This window comes from Streptopelia decaocto, assembly GCF_964273445.1.
Source record: "Streptopelia decaocto genome assembly, chromosome: 1".
NCBI classification, from domain to species: Eukaryota; Metazoa; Chordata; class Aves; order Columbiformes; family Columbidae; genus Streptopelia; species Streptopelia decaocto.
The window spans coordinates 7,950,819-7,972,044 of record NC_138663.1 but is presented as its reverse complement, the minus strand read 5'-3'; the positions used below and the strand labels follow the sequence as shown (position 1 = coordinate 7,972,044).

Genomic DNA, 21,226 nt, shown 5'->3' with positions numbered 1-21,226 from the left:
TAGCTTTTAAGAATCTGAAAACTATGGGAATTGCAGCCACTGAGACATGGGACTCATCACTCTTCCAACTGAGCTCTTCAGCTCTGCCAGTCCATGTGTGGCTGGTGGAGCAGAGGCTGAGCTGTTCTGAGTGAGTGTCCTTGATGTCCCAGGTCATTCTCTCTTCATTCTGTCTCCATTTGCTCACTGAAACACGCTGGCTAACTCTGTGGATACAGACTAAGGTGCCCAAAGAGCAAATCTGAGCCTGCGTTAGGCTAAATTCACCCAAAACTCTCTGAACCAATGTGTCTCCCTGCTGCCTGATTGCACCGATTCATCTACATCAGCTTCTGGTTTGTTGTAACGTAGAGGCTTTATGTAGAAAAAGCTTAAGACAATCCATTTATTTTACAGAAGCCACAAGACAACTTTTTAGTCACCACTGAGTTGGGTTAAATTTTAACAGCAAAAATATTTGAGAGGAGGGAAAGGCTTTCAGTCCTGCTTGCCTTCCCCTGAGCCATTTAGTACATACTCTGATTAGTTTTTTATTTCAAACCAGGCAGTAAGACACTGCATTCACAACCAGCCCTCTCTACTTTATCCTATGAAACATTATTTCAGTCTGATAACGTAAATCCTGCTCTAGCTTTCAGCGATATTAATAATTTCAGAGAATTCCAGCAAACAGGTGGGGGGGATTTGCTTTTTGTACCCCTTTCTATAGGGCGTACTCTCCTGAGTGTTTCAGAATTAAATGAAGTCATGATCACTGGATCATAGGTGCTGCCCAGCTACGACCTTATTTACCATGTTTGGCTCATCTCCTAGAAATAGGGACAGAAAATCTCTCTGCTTGGAAAGCTAATCAAAAAACACTTAAAAATTCTGCTTTCTAGAAAATAGTTCCCCCGTGCAGATTTTGAAAGGTTGTTATCCTATGCCAAATAAAAATTCATTTAAGTTCTGAATCAGTGACAATATTTTTCATAGCTGGAAATATTTCTTTTTCTTAGGCTCTTTCTTAGTTCTTTTAGATTATTGCCTGAGATCTGAGACTTGGGTAGGTTTTCTTCTTATTTGTTAGATCTGAGAATAGAGCTGTCACTGCCATTAAATTTTTATTGGCCTTGTTCAGTCTTTTCAAAATTTCACAAGTTAACTGTCACGAAGGGGAGAAGAGACTGCGAGGTTAATGTTACAAACAGCTGTTATAATTAAGATTCAGGAGGATGGTGATATTCTTCAGCCTTGATGACTGGTCCCATTTCATGCCAGCAGCACAGCCAACTGGGGCCCAGCTTCATAGTGCCAGGTCTGCCTTCTCCCAGCAGAGCAGCTGAACCTTCTTGGCTGCTGGGACGGGATGCGAAGTGGCCCTAGAAGGGCAGAAGTCAAAGGAAGAGGCACGTGCGTAGGTTTCCTCTCTTAAAGCCTGAATTACCATGCAAATTGCCTTGTAATTTATGACGGGTTTCCCACGGTGTGGTCTTTTCACCCTGCAAAAGAGACTATGGGGGGGTGGCTGGTGGCCTTGCCGATAGCAGCACAGAGGGAGACAATCGAACGTTAGCATAAAGATCTTAAAACGGGTAAAATCAGAAGGAACTGATGCTGTTTGTCATCTCTGCACCAGACGTCACATCTGAGCCTTTTGATTACTAAACTCTCCGTCCATTAATAAGCAGTAGGGCATGGACCACACATCTCTCCCAGCAAGTTCTTCCTCACTTTTTCTGTTTGAAGAGCCTGCAAGTCATTATTCTATTGCAGCTGTCCACAGCACAGACAGAAAAGCTGGTACCCCATGAATAATACTCCTGAAGTACAGAGAGTAAGAGCTGCTCAAAGTGATTACCTGGTGCCTAACCTGGAAGCTTTTGATTGCCCTGCTCCGTAAAGGAAAATATGGCAGTGTTAGAAAACATGCTGAGGTTTTTCAGGCAGGATTAATTTCAATAAATCACATGCCGGCACATTTCATCCTTGAATTGTTGTTTAAAATTAACATTACCTTGTTGAGATGTGCAATAGTGGGAACGAAGGAAGAATAAATGCCAGCCTTTTTTCTGGAAATACACCTTTTCTCCCATGTCCTTGTTCAAGCTGCTGCTTCCATTGTCTCACTGGAGGTTTTTTGCTTTCTATTTCACTTTATCCTTCTGATTTCCCAGGTTTGTGTTGTTGATGCAATATCTACCTGTTGCGAAAGATCGGCTTGATTTTTTTTTGCTTAGCAATACACACATGGCCAGGAAGTACGTAGGGTGCGAGTCCGACATGCAGTACGGTGCTTTTGTGGCCAGTATCTTAGATAAAGATAGCAATATTAAAATGTGTAACCGCTGCATTCATCTTCCCAGCCCGGAGCGTACACGTATTTCTGTCCAAGGACAGCAGGTGTGCACTTAGCAGACAAACATGTACATCAGAAGCTAAACAATTATTTTTGGGGGGAAGCACTTTAAAGAAATTATTACCAGGATTGTTTTGCAAGAGCTACTGAGCTCTATCTAAGCAAGAGACAGAGAAGAGGCTCCGAATTCCCACAGCAGGATCTATTCTTGCTTGCCTCGTCTTGCAGGCTGGCTCAAGACAAGTAGAGCTTGGCTGGCAGTCTCTGGGTGCGGTTCTCGAAGACAAACCTTCTTTCCTGCTTAGAATGCCATGTGAGAAGCTGGTGGTTTACATCCATGGTAGGAGGTCGAGGTGCTTGTTGTGCCTTTGTGTCATAATTCACCTGGAGCTGCGGTTACACATCCAGTTTCATAAAACAAATTCAGGCAGCTACGAGTGAGGAGGCTCTCCAGGCATCTGCTGTGCTCCCACTGCCTTTCTAGCACTGGCATAAGGATTTATGTGGTGATGTTGTCAGTTTTTAACTAGATCTGATCTTGGCGACTGTGTGAACATTTGTGCTGGGATGAGGAAAGGGACTGGAACAATTGGTGGCGAGCTAGACCTCATCTATCAGTCTTGTGGCAGATTAGAATGGCCATGTAACTTTGCTGTTAACAAAGCTGGTTCTGCAAAGCTGGAGACTCAAGTTCTTATATTCTGAAAGCGAGGTTGGTCCTGCCTGCCTTTTGTTTCATTCTGCATTCAGCTGAGTTCAGATTTAGGCAGGGCTGAGAAGAGCATTTAGGCAGAAAGGTAAACACGTCTCTAGAGTTACTTGTTGAAGATGTCCCTGCTCATTGCAGGGTGGTTGAACTAGATGACTTTTGAAGGTCTCTTCCAACCCAAACTATTCTATTATTCAAGAGTTGCTACTGAGATTTCCAGAAAACCTATGACTTGAGCTGACAGCCTGGTTGGCACTACCCCTGGTACAGATAGAGGAAAGGTTTCCCAGCCCGTTGCCAGGACTCATATCTGGCTTCCCTCTTTTTCGTACCTTGGGTCCCTTCAACCTAAGAGACCAGTTACAGCTTCATCTCTCATGTGCTGAGTAGCCGTGTCCCTTGGTGCGGGTGGTCCTTCATAACATAGCCAGATGTTGGCCTCAGACTGTCACTCCTGGTGTTTTAAGCCTGTATGTTCCATTGACTGTTTCTCAGCTGCTCGTTTCACCGTGCTGTCTCCTTCCTTGTGCATCCAGTCCTTCCATCGCTGGGAGTCCAGTCCAGTTGCAAACCAGCCTAAGTAAAGTAACCTCTTCCCATTTATTGAGCCACCCATTCCTTCCAAAATTCAAAGGTTTTGCAGTGAACTGTACCAAGCACTTAATTTATATCTGCTCAGTGTGCCACCTTCTCACAGGAGGTGGAAAAAGGTGTCAGTGCAAGGCACAGAGACGCAGGTCTGTGCTGTGTACTTGTCAGGGCTCTCCATTTAAACCTTCCATGCGAGGAAAGCTGCTCAGCACTCCGGCTTATTGTTTGTTACTGTTTTCTTTAGTTCAATTGATTTTGCAGAACTGCGTAGCGAGCATACAGCTAAAAACTAACCAGACATCTGAACGCATGGGGGAGAGAGAGCAATCTCTTGGTCCATGGATGGATAACCAGGAGTTGACGGAGGAAGGAAATTAATGTGGATCAGCAGCTGGGTTAGTTCTTAGGATTTCCTCATAAAGGCAGCAACTCAACATCCTCATGTATAGAGCTGTGGTAAAGATGGCCAGGACAATTAGCTCAGTTTCAGTTGGGAGCTGAACTAAGTTACTCACTGCATCTACAGCCTTGGTCAGATTTGATCCCTGTGGATATTGTGCGATGAATCAATGTGAGCAGTTGTCTATCCAGCACACTGACCGTGTACAATGTAATGGGCTGGTCCTTTCAGACCACACCTGTTTGCTTAAGCGCTCTGAAAGATCTCATTGTGCTTCAAAGACCTTAAATATCATGCTGAAGTGCCAAAAGACAAAAGTAATAGGATTTTGAATAGGGTTTGTGTAGGTTAGGCACCAGTTTCTTGTTACACACCTATAATTTCATCAGGGCTCACATGCACACTCCAGGGTACTGCACTCTGACAAGTCACTGCACATCTGCTGAGCCAAATTAGCCATCTTCATGCATCCCCTTGGCCTGTGGCAAATACGAGATGAGCAAATTAAACTTTTAGCTTTCCTTCACCATGGGCTAAATTAAGTCAAATGATCTTGCATAAGCTGCGGATTGAAAGCACATGTGTGTGTATGTATGCTGTAATTACCTATGTACGTGGGTGCTTATGTGCTTTTGTTATTGTGCCAGGTGCCCACCTGCGTCTTTTGCCCCAGTAAAGGTGACCCCGTAAAATAAGCTGGCTCATGGGAAGTTTGGGTGCAGAAATTTGGGGATTCACCCTTTCCCCATAGACGTCGGGTGACAGCAGCTGTTGGAGGGTGGAAAACCAGCCTGAGAGGCTCTTCCTCCAAGTGCTGCGGGGGATTATTCTTACACGATCTTATCAAATAATCGCAACTCCCTTTATCATCCAAATATCCCTAAACCTCAAAAAGAGCAAGTGTTTCTCTATCCCATTGCTGGAAAAACTGCTTCTTAATACCCAACTCCCTCTTCTAAGTTTGCATTTTTATTATATGACCTTTTCCTCTAAGCAGTGAGTTTTTAACAGAGCAATAGCAAATTGCAGCTGGGGAAAGTAGATAGAAAATGCAAAATCACTCTACAGTGTGCAGCTTTTTAATCGCATTCCTGTGTTCAGTAAAAGTAATGAGATTTCTTGTTTATATTTGTAATCAGCAGAGGCAACTGACTGTGATGAGAAGCCGGACTTTTCTCTACTACAAACAGGTAAAATGCATTAAAATTTTTATCAGCTTCCAGTGTGTGTGTTTGTTTATTTATGGCACAGAAGCAGTTTTCAATAATCCTGGTGTGCCATATACAGGCAGGTAATTGCACACAGGACCCAGCTATCTTAAGTTTTGAATGCCCTGTATTAAAAACCAAATGTATCAGAATCTTACAATTTCCCCCTCTATTTCATATTCATAAAATCTCAGTGTTCATGGTAGCAAATAAGCTAATAAGGCCAGTAAGTTTTACCCTCCTTTTGCCAGATAGGGACTTGTGCTCATCCCTGATATTTCTGGCAGTTTTTTGAATTCTTTACGGAGTTATTGGTAGGGACAGACACAATAATTTGTATTAGCATCTGTTCAGTTGTCCAAGGTATTAGCAATAATATCTCGTGTTCACAGAAGGATTGCAAAGACATTTATATGCTAGTTAAGTGTTTTGCTTTTTCTTGGAAGCGCAGCCACCCTGCCTTAAAAGCCTGCCAGTTGCTGAACAGCAGCGTAGCCATGCAGCGGTGTGGGCTGGTAAATAAGATTTTTGCATGCTGTTGCACATGGTATTGAAATCAAGACAGGCTGAGACTGAAATTTGAAGCAGCACCTTGTTAAGAGTCAGTCCATCAATAGGCGCCCTCGTGATAGGAATTGACCTGCCGTCCTCGGAAAATCCAGCGGGGCCAGAGTCTGGGGAGATGGTCATTTCCCTGTAATTTCGCCAAGATGCTGCATGGTGACCCCAAAGCCAAATTAAAGGAGGGGAGATCTTGAGCAGACACATAGGGCCATGGATTATGGTGCATTTTTATCATTCTCCTGAAGTGTAACAACGAAGGGTGGTTGGAGATGAGGACAACCAGGGCCGGTACTGGGTTGCTGAGCGTGTGGTATGGTACCTGGGGCCTGCGGGGCGCTCAGGAGAGCACTGGGACCATTGCAGCATCTGTCTCTTGCGCAAGGGCTTCTGAATCTCTCTCGCATAACAGAAGGGCTGGAGAAGGAGCTTTCAGACGTGGCCGCCGTGTGCCGGAGCAGCAGCTGCCAGGCGCGGAGCGCTGCCGGTTGCAATCCCACTGTTGGAGCACGTGCAGTTACTAAGGAATAGGAGCAGCGAGGCAGTCGGGAGGACAAGCAGCTCCAGTCTTGTTCTGGCACGGACCCAGCGGGGGCTGGGAGCACACGCCGAGCGGCAGCTACCACGCTGCTTTCTTGGCCAGCTGCTGAATGTTGCAGGGGACGGCGGAGAGAATAGATGCAGGAAGCTCTGGTTTGAAAGGTCCCTTCCAAGGGACATCCTGTTCGTTTCTTTTATCAGGGAGGGAAGCAATTCCGTTGCAAGAGGACCCTCATAAAGGTTACTAGTACGACATACTCTTATCATTTTATTGCTCTGGCAATCATATGAAGAAGCAGAATTATCAGGTCGCTGTGCTTTTCTTCGAGAACAGTTTCTGTAGCTACTACACGTCACCGATGGAAACGAGTGTGCTGAGATGGTTGTGGTGGAGAAGTTGACTCCGTTTCTGCCCCCCAGCAGCTCACCATTGCATTCTGCTTCCTTGTACACCTCTGAGCACCCATGTGGGCAGTTTTTGAGTTGAAATGTTTCCCTTTGTGACACAAACCTCCCCGTACTATCTGTGGAAGGATGCCTAAATAAACCACGCTGCAATTTGCGTTGGTGGGGGAGGTGATGCTCCAGGCTGTAAGCCAAGCGTTTGACTCACCCCCATTATTATATGAGTGCGAGTGCCTCTTTATAGGACGTATCCATGAAATATCGTGCTGTTCTTGGAAGCAAATGATTTAAAGTGATATACAGACAGTATAATGACAGTAATTATAATAGAAAGCCAAAATACAGATGATTTCTATCAAGGAGTGTAGCAAAAGAGGTGGAGTATTACTTTTACAGAGGTCTTTCCCTTTCCTAGCATAGCTGGTTTTATAAAGGGGTGTTACTAACAGGTTCTTTAAAGCGAGCCTTTGTGTGATTTATCCGGCCGTCTTCTCTGTTTAACTCGAAAAATCTTTGGAGAAGACTCCTTCTGACTGTGCATTTGTACAATGCCTGGCACAATGGGCCTTGGTTGTGAATGACAACTGATATCAGATAAATCATGGCCTCAGGTTGCACCAGGAGAGGTTCAGATTGGATATTGGGAAGAATTTCTTCATGGAAAGGGTTGTCAGGCATTGGAACAGGCTGCCCAGGGAAGTGGTGGAGTCACCATCCCTGGAGGGGTTGAAAAGACGTGTAGATGTGGTGCTTGGGGACACAGTTCAGTGGTGGACTTGGCAGTGCTGGGTTAATGGTTGGACTCGATCTTAAAGGTCTTTTCTGACCTAAATGATTCTGTGATCAGTGGTTAACCTGGTGTGTTGGCAGAATAAAACCAGCCCGAATTTGATTGCTTGAGGAGTGTATCGCAGGGGACTGGATGGGGAGAATAAGTGGGGTATGGAAGCTGTTTAGGAAAAACATTTCGTCTTTTGGCTTTCAAGAATTGAACAAACTTGTGATGCAAAAGCACCCGGAGTGAACGACTTGAAACAATGGTGAGTGTTGGTGAAAAAAAAAAACAAAAGGGAAACTCATATGCCTTTAATGCCTTTCCTGGTTGGCCAACCCTACCTGTGGCACTGGTGTCATTATGACCAAGACCTGGGTATATATGGAATTCCAGTTCTGAACTGCCTCAGCCTACATGTTTTCAGACCACAGGCTGTGGCTGACGCTTCATTTGAGACACCTCCATCAGAAGTGTGGTTGTTCTCAGCTCTCTTCATGGTTGAGGCAAAGAGGGCAGCTTCCAGAGAGAAGGTCAGATCACATAGGGTTGTTTTTGGAGGTGTCTCTCTTTTGGTGCCAGCAGGACCGGCCTGAGTGCAGTTAATTGGTTTAGGTGCCTACAGCCGGGTCTGAACACAATTAGCAAAGTCCTGGACTTTTGGGGTGAGCAGGAGGTGGTTTGTTTTCAAAACCCTCTTTTGGAACTCAAAAGCCTTGTAAAAAAAAATTGAGCTGGTACATCCTCATAAAACCAAGGAAGACATTTTTTGCCCAATTATATTTTAGCACTTCCAAGCAGAAATCATGTTCCCGTTTTAAAATCGCTCTCGATGCTGAGAGAGCCTTCACTTTGAAAGCTGCTGATTGAAGGGTGTTTAAAGCAAATTGGAAGAACTATGGCAGTTAAACTTGCCGGGAACTTTGGTGCATTGACAGACAAATCTCAAGAAAACACTAGAAAAATTGACTCTAACAAACATAATCAAAGCTCAGATCCTCTTCAGTTCCAGCTTTTACACGTAGGAAAAGCTAAAGGCTGTGTCCAGACCTGAGCTGAGACAGACCAGACAGCTCCAGGGCTAATTACTGTGGCCTGAGTGGAAGGGCTGATTAGTTTCTTGGTGATACAAGAATGGGAAGGTGTGAGATAGATCTTTATCAGGATGAAGATGTGGCAGCTTTTAGAGTCTTTATGTATAAGTTGGCGTTGCAAAAAGGGTCATCTTATTTTGGGCTATAATTTGCACGAAGCATCTGGATTTTGGTTTTTGTTAAAAAAAATAATAAAGGAAGGCATAACCCATAAGTTCTGCATGTGGAAACAAATATAAGCCAGCTGCAACACCCTCATCTTGAAAATCGCATTCGAAAGATACACGCAGCCCCGGACCATGAGAGAGGTCTCCTTATACCCGTGCTTTGGACCACAGCTGTGCTGAGGGTCCGGATAGTTTCTCCACGCTTGGGTTAATTTAAAGATGAGAAAGAATTTTGATATCTCTGAAAGACGTGGAAACTCTAACATCCCAATCCTCAGGTCCAGGGGTGATGCAGCTTTGTGAAAAGATGAGAGCAATCTCTTGGTAAAGAAACGGATGATAAGAAAACAGCAACGATTCAATTCTATACAGGTTGTCTCCTTTCCTCTTGAAATACAGTATCAAGAAAATGAAACTTCAAAAAAAAACCCCCTTTTCGAAACCTTAAATATAAATCCTTTATTGTAATATAAATCTTTATCCTTTCAGCGCGTGATTGTGTGAGTCTTCCCTTTTCATTGGGTTGTATTTGCCTCTCAGGCTGATTGATGTCTGTCTCCTATTTGCCCTGTGTTCTTAGTGCTCTCCTTGTAATTCTTCTGTCCATCTTTCATTGTTCTGTTTAGAAAAAGCACATTCTTAAAGTGCTTTAAAAAGACGGGATACAATCATACCGTGCACCTTTATATATATATATATATATATGTATATATATATATATATTCTCCCATATGCATTTAGACTACTGTGGAGTGGTGTGTTTAGGTTTGGTTTGTTGGGTTTTTTTTCCCCAAAGAAGATTCCAAAGTACATACTCTAGGTTTAAAATTCATGTGGTGCTTTTTTCACTTCTTCAGAACCAGAACTTCAAAGGGGTGAGCATCGCAGTGCAGTTTGTGCCGCTTGACATCTCAAGTGGGGCGCGCTATATGTTGTGTGAAAAAAACCTCGCCGCCAATTTCTGTATTCAAAAAAACCTATTTAATTTGCTTTTCTTTAGCTGATTGAGCTCTATTCTAAACAGAATTCAGCAGCTGCTGCCTGTGTACACACCAGCAGTTCAGCCCCATCATAAATTTAAGTTAGAACTCAAATATGTAATTTCCATCATTTTAATTTTTTTTTTTTTTTTGCAAATTACTGATTTCTTAAATGTTTAGATTTTGTAACCGCTTTCTTCAAACTCTTCCTTCCTTCAGGTAACCTTTTCGACACCACGACAGATCATCTGATAGACGCAAACCTGGATTTTTCGGCATGAATTTCACATTCTGCATCAGTGTTCTTAGCGGATAGAAACATCCTCTTCTTTGAATAACATTCCCACAAGATCGGCACGAGAACTTCAGCTCACCACGAGACGTGGACGTCCGCACCGTTTTCCCTTCAAGTTTGTGTTGTTTCATTCATTTTCATGTAGCCTCCAATAACGAAACCACCAGATTGCTTCGCTCCTCATCTTAATTAAAGATGATTTCCCTCCGTATCAAATGCATTGTTTAATTAGCGGGGTATCCACTCTGAAGCCATTCTCTTGCCTTTGTTCTTCCTCCACGATTGTATTTTTCCACATGATTGTATCCTTGCCAGCAGTGTTTTGTCTTAAGCCACGCAGAGGTGAATCCACACAGCCGGGTGACAATTCCCGTCCCCAGGGACCGAGGTGACATCTCTCTCCATCACAAACCCTGGGCATTCGATGAGAATTTCCCTCGGTGAAGCTCTTTGCTGCTGCAGACCCACGTTTCCTTTCCTGGCTGCTGTGGGACCGATGACCAGCTGTACGTGATGGGATGAAAAGCTCCTCGCTGGATTTAGCAGGAAATAAAGGAGGATTCCTCCCAGCAGTGCCCTGTTTCCTAACTATAGCAAGAAGCTGTTCCTCACATAATTTCTCCTATGTGGTCCTAGCGGGATGGCTCTAGAGCATCTTCATAGTGCAGGTTGCAGGAGGGGGTCATTCTCCACTCGCTTTCCCCCCCTAGTTTGCCCTACCACCTCAATCTCAAAATGTATTAATTTGCTGGAAGAGGGTCTGCACACTGTGATTTTTCAACCACTGCCCTTGGCGACAATATTCACCTATTTAAAAGACAAAAAGAGTCACCTTTTGACTGGCACTCTTGATATCTCAGCAGTTAAACGAGCGAATCGATCGAGAAATTGCACTAGGTGCTGAAAGGGTCGGTCCTTTCATATCAGGGCTAAGGGAAGATCGTACGCGGCCCTCCATGCAAACCTTCATTTCTGCACCTTTCATCAGCACTAAATTCACTTTAAAAATGTTGGGGAAAATGTCTAGAAGGTGTTACCTGCAACATCTATCGATCACCAGGCAGTCGGAGCACATTTCCTGCAACTGGAGGGAGAGCTTGCTGGAGCTGTGTTTCCCTCTGAATATTTTAGGTTCGTCATTTTTTCTTTGGAAACTATTTGGCCTTTGAGTGTCTCAACAGAAGTGCTATTACAGAGTGGGATGGTTTTCAAAATATTTAATCTCTTATTTTTTAGCAATCGCAAAGCCCGTTTTCTCAGACGTCGACGAATAACCTGAGAAACCAGGGTCCCAGCCCTTCCCCACCCACCTACCATGGACTTTTGGGAATGACCACGTTCTCTCTGAAACTGTGGAATAGATTGAATGTGCACTGCAAACCTTAAAATTTGAATACTTTCCTTCCTTCATGGCTTGGAGCTGCCTGCATGGGGCAGGGGGCACCAGTCCGTCGTGTCCATATCGTAACCCTTCAGCAACAGAATCAGCGTTTTGTAAATTTGGAAGATTGCATTCGTGTTTACTTACTGTGACTACTGTTCAGACTTTCTTCAGAAATCTTTTTATAGGGTTTATTAGAGAGAAGAAAAAAAAAATCATTCCATATTTAGGTAAAAATGTCTCAATCTTCTGTATATATGTTTTATTAATATGTAAATATTTAGATATTTTTAAATTACTATGTTCTTAATAAAGCGACAAGGGACTAGTTGTGAAATGGTGTATAACATTGTGTCGTGTCATCAATCTCTGGGAAACCCTCTTTGTCAGTTGAGAAAAGAAAACCTACAATAAATAACTTTAATTGCATGTGCGTCCCTGTGTTCTGTGCTGGATTCCCATATTTCAAAGGAATTACCTAGCAATTAATGAACAACATAGGGAAATATATGGAAAACCCTAAAAGTCACCACCACAACAGTATTTTTCCAGCTGGTTTAGACAGAAACCGTTCTGCCTGCCAATCACAACAGCGTCTATATCCAATCACATAATAACTCTTGAGTATTAAGTGCTGATATGCTTGAAGTCGAATTTTAATTGAATTAGGTGCCTTTGTAATCTGCATTTAAAAGGTTAAGCTCTGCTTCTATGGAAACAACACATAGGAAGGACAAACCAATACTTATAATTCGGAGTAGCTGCAAACATATATGCTTGGTAATTTATTATCACACCCTCATCAAATGTTGTTTAGCCTTAGAAAATATTTCCTGCAAAAACATGTTTTGGATAATCTCCCATCAATTACAAGGAGCCAGTGAAGTAAGAGAGTGTCTCACCACACCCTTTCTGCTTTATATAAGGAGTGCCAGGGATAAATTGCTGGTAAAAAGGGTAGTGAGAGTTTCTTTTGCACTCCGGTGGCTGCAGGATCTGCCGGAGCCTTGTGCTCGTCTTGCAACCGTGTGACGTGGTGTGAGTCAGCTCAGTACCGCTCTGGGGGGGATATTGAAAGAGCAAGTAAATTGTAGAATCACAGACTGGTTTGGGTTGGAAGGGACCATTAAAGACCATCTAGTCCAACCCTCTGCCATGGCATCTTCCACTGGACCAGCTTGCTCAGACCCCCGTTCAGCCTGGCCTTGAACACTCCCGGGGATGGGGCATGCACAGCTTCTCTGGGCAACCTGTGCCAGTGCCTCCCCGTGCTCATGGTGAAGAATTTCTTCCTTATATCTAATCTAAATCTACCCTCTTTAAGTTTAAAACCATCACCCCTTGTCCTGTCACTACAGGCCCCTGTAAAAAGTCTCTCTCAGTCTTCCTTATAAGCTCCCGCTGTATATATTGAAGGGCCACAATAAGGTCTCCCCGGAGCCTTCTCTTCTCCAGCTGAACACCCCAACTCTCTCAGCCTGTCCTCCCAGCAGAGCTGTTCCAGCCTCAGAGCCTGTGGCTCCTCTGGCCCCTCTCCAGCAGGTCCATGTGTGTCCTGTGCTGAGGACCCCAGAGCTGGACCAGCACTGCAGGTGGGGTCTCACCAGAGCGGAGCAGAGGGGCAGAATCACCTCCCTGACCTGCTGCCCACGCTCCTTGTGATGCAGCCCAGGACATCATTGGCTTCTGGGCTGCAAGCGCACATTGCCGGCTCATGTCCGATTTCTCATCCACCAGCACCCCCAAGTCCTTCTCGACAGGGCTGCTCTCAGTCCCTGCATCCCCAGCCCGGATTGACACCGGGGGTTGCCCTGACCCAGATGCAGGACCTTGCACTTGGCCTTGTTGAACCTCATGTTCACGTGGAATGACTCCTTCAGCCTGTCAAGGTCAACAGCAATTGCTGGCACCCTCCTCATGCCCACAAATCTGCTTCAGATCTAAATGCAATTCATCACTCACACAACTGGGATCTTCCAGCTTGATGGAACAAATCCATCCTTTGTTAACCAACATGCAACCTCACTCTGTGCTCCAAGTCATTGCCCAAAATGGCTTATTTTAAATGGGCACACATTAATACACCTTTATTTGTAACGTTAAGTGGAATGCCCATCTTTAAGATATAATTAAGGGTGAGAAAGGTTTCTGTGTGTCAGGATCTACAAGGTACTAAGTCTCATCTGTGCTGCAAAGTCAGCAGCAAGTACCACTGCAAGGTTGTGGTTTCACCTGTTGAAGCGGCTTGGAGATGGAGCAAATACTGTTGCCAGCACCGGCGCTAGGGCTCCAGCTGAGCTCCAGCAACCTCGCCAGGCCATTTGGCCAGTGAGTCCTGCTGTCCTGTGTACAGGACACTAGAGATTAATACTTTGGGTGTAAAAATAATCCTTCTGAAGCTCAAGAGGAAAAAGGATATCCTCCTGGTAACATGAAAGGAAACTGGAGCCCTGGCTTTATAAAAAATGCATTAATTGCGAGACAAGAAGAAAGTCATCTCTAGTGCCTGTGACATATTGCTTTAGAAATGGCTGGCTGAGTCTTTTGGGGGAAACATGAGCAGTCACGCCGGAACGGTTTGGAGATGGGTGGTCCTAACACAGCCACCCCTTCTGGAGACAAACCTTCTCCCCCAAAAACCTACCCGTGCTGAAATTGTGGTGCCTCAATGGGAAATGTGTCTCTCCTTCACTAGGGAAGGGAGGGAGCACAGTCCCAGGAAAATCCAATGGGTGCACATCCTTCTAGAGAGACAGAGGTAGGCAGGATTCTATGAGACTTGGAAAAAATAACTCCTTTATGTATTTTCTCCCCCAAATCTACAGCAGCAAAATGTGCTGTAGGTCATACCAAGACATCCCTTTGCCCTCCACCGGCTCTCCCACTGCTTGAGCATCCTCATAGCTGAGCTGGGGCAAGTGCCTTCACCCCTTCCTCACCACGCTGTCATCCTGGAGAGGCAAAAAAGGGTTTGTACAAGTAGGTCAGGTATGATTTCTCATCCGCCAAATGCTAATAAAAGCTACCGATGTGAAACCTATAACATTATGTGTATAAATAATTTAGCTCCGGTGTGTAAACATTGATTCTGGGCTTAAAGAAAAAAAACGAAATAATTTCATCAGCTTTCTCCCCTCCCCTCCATGTACATGTCATTATGCCCAACTGTGAATGGGGGAAGAAAACAGCTAATACTTGGGGAATTTGGAATTTCGGGAATCACACCCCTTGTGTTTCTGTGCTGGCTCCTTCCTCTACCCAGATCCTCAGAGGTATAGAGGAATTAGGATGAGGCAGCTAATTAGGAATGAAGATGTAATTCTGGTTGTAATTGCAAGTAATCATTGACCAGTAAGAGGAGAAGAGGCTGCGTTTTATGGCCCACATTCTCCCCTTCGGTCCTCTCACTCCCTGGGTGGATGCAGGCACCCAGCTCACCCTATCTAGCATCCATCCAACCTTCCCAGCTGCTGCCTTCAGATGAGCTGGTTCACTTCAAAATTGCTCTCAGGAGGAGTCCTCACAGGGTGTCCAAGCCTACCTCAAGCTGACCTTGTGGCCCTCCAGCCCTGGAAGATGTCACCACAGCAGGGCAAGGAAGGGAACTGCCAAACAATAATAACATCGCTCAGAGAGCAAATCCACTCATCAAGAGCAGCAGTGAGGGACAAGCAAGGTCCCATGGCTGGAAATGTTGAGCCAAGTTCAAGAAGGAGCTGCTTTGGCCCATCCTTGTGCTCTGAGACCTTTTGGAGGGAGGTTTGTCAAGGATTACAAACTGGTGTGGTGGGCAGCACGCCATCAGCTGGACCCTGGGCTCATCAGTTGCCAAACTGGTGCATGATCTTTCCTGGAGGTCTGGGGAGAGGAATGGTCCACTGATGGTTGCTCTCCCATGCAGCTCATCCCAGTGTAACTTTGCATTAAAGCATTTACACCACCATGGTTGTCCCCAAAGCTGCCACCTGCCATGGGATGAAGACCTTCATCTACCACCTGCCCAACAAGATCCATCATGCGTCAGAGGACCACGGTGACCTGTGGCCCCTACAGGAACCTAACTGTGGGGCCAGCTTGGAGTCGCAACCACCACTGTGGTCAGGGATGTCCCCTGGTCGTGTCCATCACCAGTGCACCAAGGAGAAATATCATCTTGTCATGGTTTAACCCAAGTTAGCAATACAACCGCAAGAGCCACTTGCTTACTCCCCCGGCTCCCATCCCCAAACTGGAGAGAACTGAAAGGGAAGGAAGAAACCCATGGATTGGGACAAACACAGTTCAATAAAATAACACTAATACACTACTACCACTGATAATACATGTAAAATGGAAATAGAATATAAAATAAAAGATACTCAGTGTGATTCCTCATGAACTCCATTCATACTGAGCAGCCCATCTCAGGAAGCAGCACACGGTCCTGAACAGCTGATCCCAGAGAGAGAAGAGACAAAAAGGCAGAAAAACTCGGAGACCTCTGCAAACAGCAGGATGGCAAAAGGCCGAAATCAAGAAACTCCCAAACAGACCTCCCCGAAACAGGGCAGAACCAGAACAGGTCTCTGTTCCTCTCCATCCCTGTCCATCCTGACTCCATCCCTTGCCGGAAGATCCTGAGTCTCCTTAAAGATGAAGCATGATGCTAATGGCATGGAATACCCTTATTGATCAGTCTGGATGTCAGGCAATGTCTGCCCCATCCATGTCCCCCTTCTCAGCTGCCTCTCACCTGTGGGCAGAGCACTCAGAAAGACCTTGCTCCCAGACAGTAACAATTAAAAACTTCAGTGCTGTCCCCGGGTGTCATCCTTGTTCTCAAGCTAAATACAAACAATGACAGTGCTAGCTATGAAAAAGTGTCTAACTGTATGAAGAAAATTAATTCACTTTCAGTCAAACCAGCACACATCTTCAGACGATGCCTGGTCGGGTCAGGGTGGATGGAAAAGGCCAGCCCACATAGTTCTGCCATCCACTGATGCCCTGGTGGCCTCAAGGACCTTCCCAGCCCCAGAGTCATTCAGCAAACCCTCATATGAATGGCCTGTGCACACTGGGAGGTGGTCTCACACTCTGACAAGTGAAATCAGTCCAGGAGACTTCCAAAAAACACAAATTGGCAGCAACGCTCCCACCTCACAACATCCCGGCTCTACCTTCGCCCTGTGCCCGACACCACCACGGAGGCATCAGGCAAAAGTGAGTGTGAACTGGAGGGGGACACTCGCGTGTCAGGATACTGTGAGCTTGTGCCAGCTCTCCGACCGGTCACCATGAAGTTAACACGGACAGATCTGGACTGGAACCAGCATGTGGCTATTGCTATTACTGAGGCTTAGAGAAAGCAAAGATTAATGTAATCATTTAATCCCGAGAGATTTCAGGATTCACTGACTGTATCTCATATCTCCATTCATCGTGGCACAGGGGACGTGTGGAAATCGCTCTGCTCTTGCTGGACCTCCACTCCCTCTGATCCCCCATTCCCTGAGCTCCTGCATGAGTGCCCAGACCCCCACTCTCTCCCCTGCCACATCTCTCCCTCCCACCACTGCAGCAGTGTCAGATCCTGCCCAAAGCATCCCACCTGCTTTTTGGCTGGTGAGATTGGTGATACCATCCACCCTTGGTTTTCTTGATTTTTTTTGTGATGGTGGCTTAGTCCTCAAAGCCCACAGATCTCCAGCCCCCTGCAGCATGTTACCTTGGCTAATGCTGGCAGCACCAGTGGGGTATCTGCTTCTTACCTCTCCATCCACCCTGCCATTATGAGGTCGATGCCATGGGCAGAGCCAAGGACCAGACTGGGTTGGATGCCCTGTGGGAAACGAGCCTTCCCTTGGTGTTAGAAACATCCTTTGCTTGCATAAAATTTGCTTGGACACCCAGGTGCTGCCAGTCCCCGAGCGGGGAGCCAGGACATGGCAGTGGATGTGCTACATCCCACAGAGATGGAGTTTTGGGTGCTGTTGCAAGACCTCCTCCATTTCCTGGCTTCTCTGCCCATAAGGACATCATTCCTGGTTTCATCACCTGCAGACCACAAAGTGTTTCAGCCCCCAGTGCATTAACACAGATTTTGCATTGAACGTTTATTACAGCCATGAGCTCTTGAGCAGTTCCTTTGCTGACCTTCACTGAGCATGATGGATCATCCTCCATTTGGTGACCCCTTGAGGAAGCCTTAGAGCAGCAGAGACTCCAGCCTTGGCCACAGGTCTCACCTGTAGGGCAAAATCACCTCCCTGACCTGCTGGCCACGCTCCTTGTGATGCAGCCCAGGACACCATTGGCTTCTGGGCTGCAAGAGCACATTGCCGGCTCATGTCCAATCTCTCATCCACTAGCACCCCCAAGTCCTTCTTGGCAGGGCTGCCCTCAATCCCTTCATCCCCAGCCCGGATTGATACCGGGGGTTGTCCTGACCCAGGTGTAGGACCGTGAACTTGGCCGTGTTGAACCTCACAATGTTCACATGCACTGACTCCTTCAGCCTGTCAAGGTCCCTCTGGATGGCATCCTATACCTCTAGCAAATCAACCACACCTCTCATCTCGGTGTCATCTGCAAACTTCCTGAGGCTTCACTTGAAACCACTGATCTAACATTTTTTGAAAAGTAATCAGGTAGTGGCCTGTCTTGTCCAGTCTCTTAGCCCTATCATGGAGTCAGAGATGCAGTCCATCTGTGGTGGGTCTAGGGATGCTGTGGGGCTGAGACCTCTTATCCTGACCCCGCAAATCAGGGTCAGTCACCAATCTACCCTGTTGGTAGATACATGCTGGATGTTAGCACAGCAACACTCCTGGCTGTCACCTACCCAATACACAGGAAAACCCAATTTGCACCCATAGCCCAGGCTCAGAGGCTCCATCTCGGGGTGTGAAAACCACCTGTGTTTCCACACTGCAAGTTTTGCTCCACAAAACTGGGAGGCAGGACATTGCTGGGCTGACCTTGAACAATTCATCTTCTCTATTCTCTTCCATCCCTGTCGCTGGGGGGATGAAGGTGAACCCACCCTCCTCGCACACAAACTACTTTGCTTTCGTCCGACACAAACCCCTCTTCAAGAGCGAAGGTTAATGCACAGGCAGCTCGGTGTTTGCTGGCGAACCCCAGATCTCATCCTCCAGAAACAAATTGCTCTTCAACTATTGCCATCTTGTGGCGTCTGTGACCCGTTACTTGTTCCTTTTATCTGCTAATGGTGTTGGGGAGAATCAGCAATGTACACAGGCAATTTCAAAATGAAATGTAAATGAATCAGAAATGCCTACGGAGGAGCCATTAGCATAAATCCAATCAAAGGGCTTTGTTTAACTTGTTAAAAATGACTAAATATTTAGTGGTGTGGGTGGGTGAGGTGATTCTTGCTCACATTTGGGAAGTTTTAGAAGCAAAACTATCTCTGATATCTTAAAAGGCTGAACTTAAAAGCAATTTTCTACCCTGAACTCTGCCTCCTCAGTCTGTAAGTCACTGGAATATCATTGCCTGTTCAAGGAGATCACCCCTAAAATATTACCTTCGCTTGTAAAATCAGTCAGCTCTCTCCGCAAGGATATTTGGACTCTTTGTTGCGAACATTGCAGGGGTCTCTTGGCAGCAGGGAGTCCCTTGGAGCAAACCTTGCTCATCCCAGTCATGCCAATGGTCCCCCCGCGTGGGATGCTGGTGGTGCAACACAAGACAGCACCACCAGCCGTGACGACCACCCCAGCCTTCCTGTGTTATGCACCACCAAGATCACCTTGGACACGATAGACTAGATATAATGAAGAAATTTTTTACAATGAGGGTGGTAAAACACTGGCCCGGGTTTTCCAGAGAGGTGGTGGATGAACCATCCCTGGAGACATCCCAGGCCAGGCTGGATGGGGCTCTAAGCAACTTGATTTAGATGAACATCTCCCTGCTCATTGCAGGGACGGTGGACCCGATAGCATTTGAAGGTCCCTTCGAACCCAAACCATTCTATGATGCCATAAGCAAGAGCCATCCCAGTGCCTATGGTCTTTGCCCAAACTGGTAAGACTGGGTTGGGTTCACTGGTCTGTCCCTGGCGCTGTCTGCTGGGTGTCAGGAGGTGCCGTTTCAGTGGTACGGATAGACCTGTCAGCAGCCCCGTGCATCTCTCTGCTCCAGCCCACTCATCCCAGGTCCACCCCTCAACCTCTGACATTCACAACAGCTTTTGCAGACCCACCCAGGTTAAACCAACCCCCCAAAGAGGGGGAAAACCCCATTTTCTGGAGCCCAAATCTATTCCCTGACCCATTAGTTACAACAGACATATGGATAGTAATAAGCATATGAGTCATAGCAAGGTTTGGCTCTTCAGCTTAACTGAATTAAAAACAATGCTCAGGCTTGGCTTTGCAGTGGCTCTGAACTCCGTAGGCATCACTTGAGCAAGCAGTGGATGTGGCCTGGCACAACACTTTGCATTTGGGAAGAGCAGCTCTTCCCCGCTGGTTCGCTCTCTGGTGCGGAGTTGCATCAGGGTGGGTGTTAATTGCATTTCTGCAAATCAAAGCAGACATTGCTGGGGCTGATCGCTGGTTTTTGCTTTGCTGCTTTCCCAACAAGTGCTGCCCATCTGTGTCTGGCATCTGCTGGTATGTGGGCTTCGCATTCCCAGAAAATATTTTACCCGGAGGGATGTGTCTTCCCAGGACCCCCATGTTACCTCAAGCATTTACCCCTTTGCATTCGCTTATCCCACTGCCCGAGCGTGGGCTCCTGCAAAGGTCGATGCTGTCGTGTAGAGTTCACTTAGTGCCAATCCTGGGCACAAATCCTGAGAAAATACATTCAGAATTGGCTGCAGCAGGAGGGTGGGGCACATAGTTATGGTAGGACAAAGGCTGATGGTTTTAAACTAGAAGAGGGGAGATTCAGGTTAGACATAAGGAATGAATTTTTTACACTGAGGGTGGTAAAATACGGGAACAGGTTGTCTAGAGAGGTGGTGGATGAACCATCCCTGGAGACATCCCAGGCCGGGCTGGACGGGGCTCTGAGCAACCTGATCTGGGTGAAGATGTCCCTGCTCATGGCAGGGGTGGGACTAGAGGAGCTTTGAAGGTCCCTTCCAACCCAAACTATTCTATGATTCTGTGTTTCTATGATTCTGTGATTGTGATGCAGGGGATGGGAAAGAAATGGAGAAATTGAAAGGTTTAATGGCATGATCATTGTCCTCCTTGTGTATTTTTTATATTGTTTTTCTTTTTTCTTTTAAATGCTGGTAGAAACCCTTTAGGAAGACATGGATCACACTACAGCAATTCCCACCACTACTGCGCTGCATTTCAGGATGTAGAGCTTGTGGGGAGCCCAACACCCTCTTCTGTCCACCACCACATCCCAGTATGGTGGAAGGTCCAGCTCCACCAGAGGGGTCTCCTGGCAGCTCCACAGATCATCCCCATGAAACAGCCCTTGCACCGCTTGCTGTGTGTAAATCAGGGGCTTCCCAGGAGTTTCTCAGGGGAGTCAAAGCAAACCTCATGTCCCCTCTGCTAGCTGGACTGGATGCAAGAGAGATGTTCAGGTTCCTCTTCTGCTCTGAGATTGTTATGGCAACACATTCACATTCAGCCCCTGGAGGAGAGCAAACCACCAAACCCCCTGCGTAGGGGTTTGGTTCATTTTTGCTTTTCCAAAGGGAAAAATACACTATAGCACAGTGGTGATCCCTATGGAGAGGAGTGCATGGATCAAGCATGTGTGGCCTCTTCCAGGGCACCTCACCTGCAGGCCTGAGAACACTTTGC

The 21,226-nt window shown here is 46.2% G+C and overlaps 1 protein-coding gene across 6 annotated transcripts in view; it reads left to right on the top strand.

The window, feature by feature from the left end:
• Positions 1-11,870, top strand: part of BEND7 (BEN domain containing 7) — a 49,784-nt gene extending 37,914 nt beyond the window's left edge. For 5 of the 6 annotated variants that reach the window (XM_082043075.1, XM_082043078.1, XM_082043074.1 and 2 more), the window contains 2 exons: positions 5,178-5,228; positions 9,985-11,870. In XM_082043075.1, coding sequence (XP_081899201.1) covers positions 5,178-5,228; positions 9,985-10,046 — 113 coding nt within the window. In that variant the 3' untranslated portion in view covers positions 10,047-11,870. The remainder of the gene's footprint in view (positions 1-5,177; positions 5,229-9,984) is intronic. The other variant, XM_082043076.1, reaches the window with a different exon arrangement.
• The last annotated feature ends 9,356 nt before the right edge of the window (positions 11,871-21,226 follow it).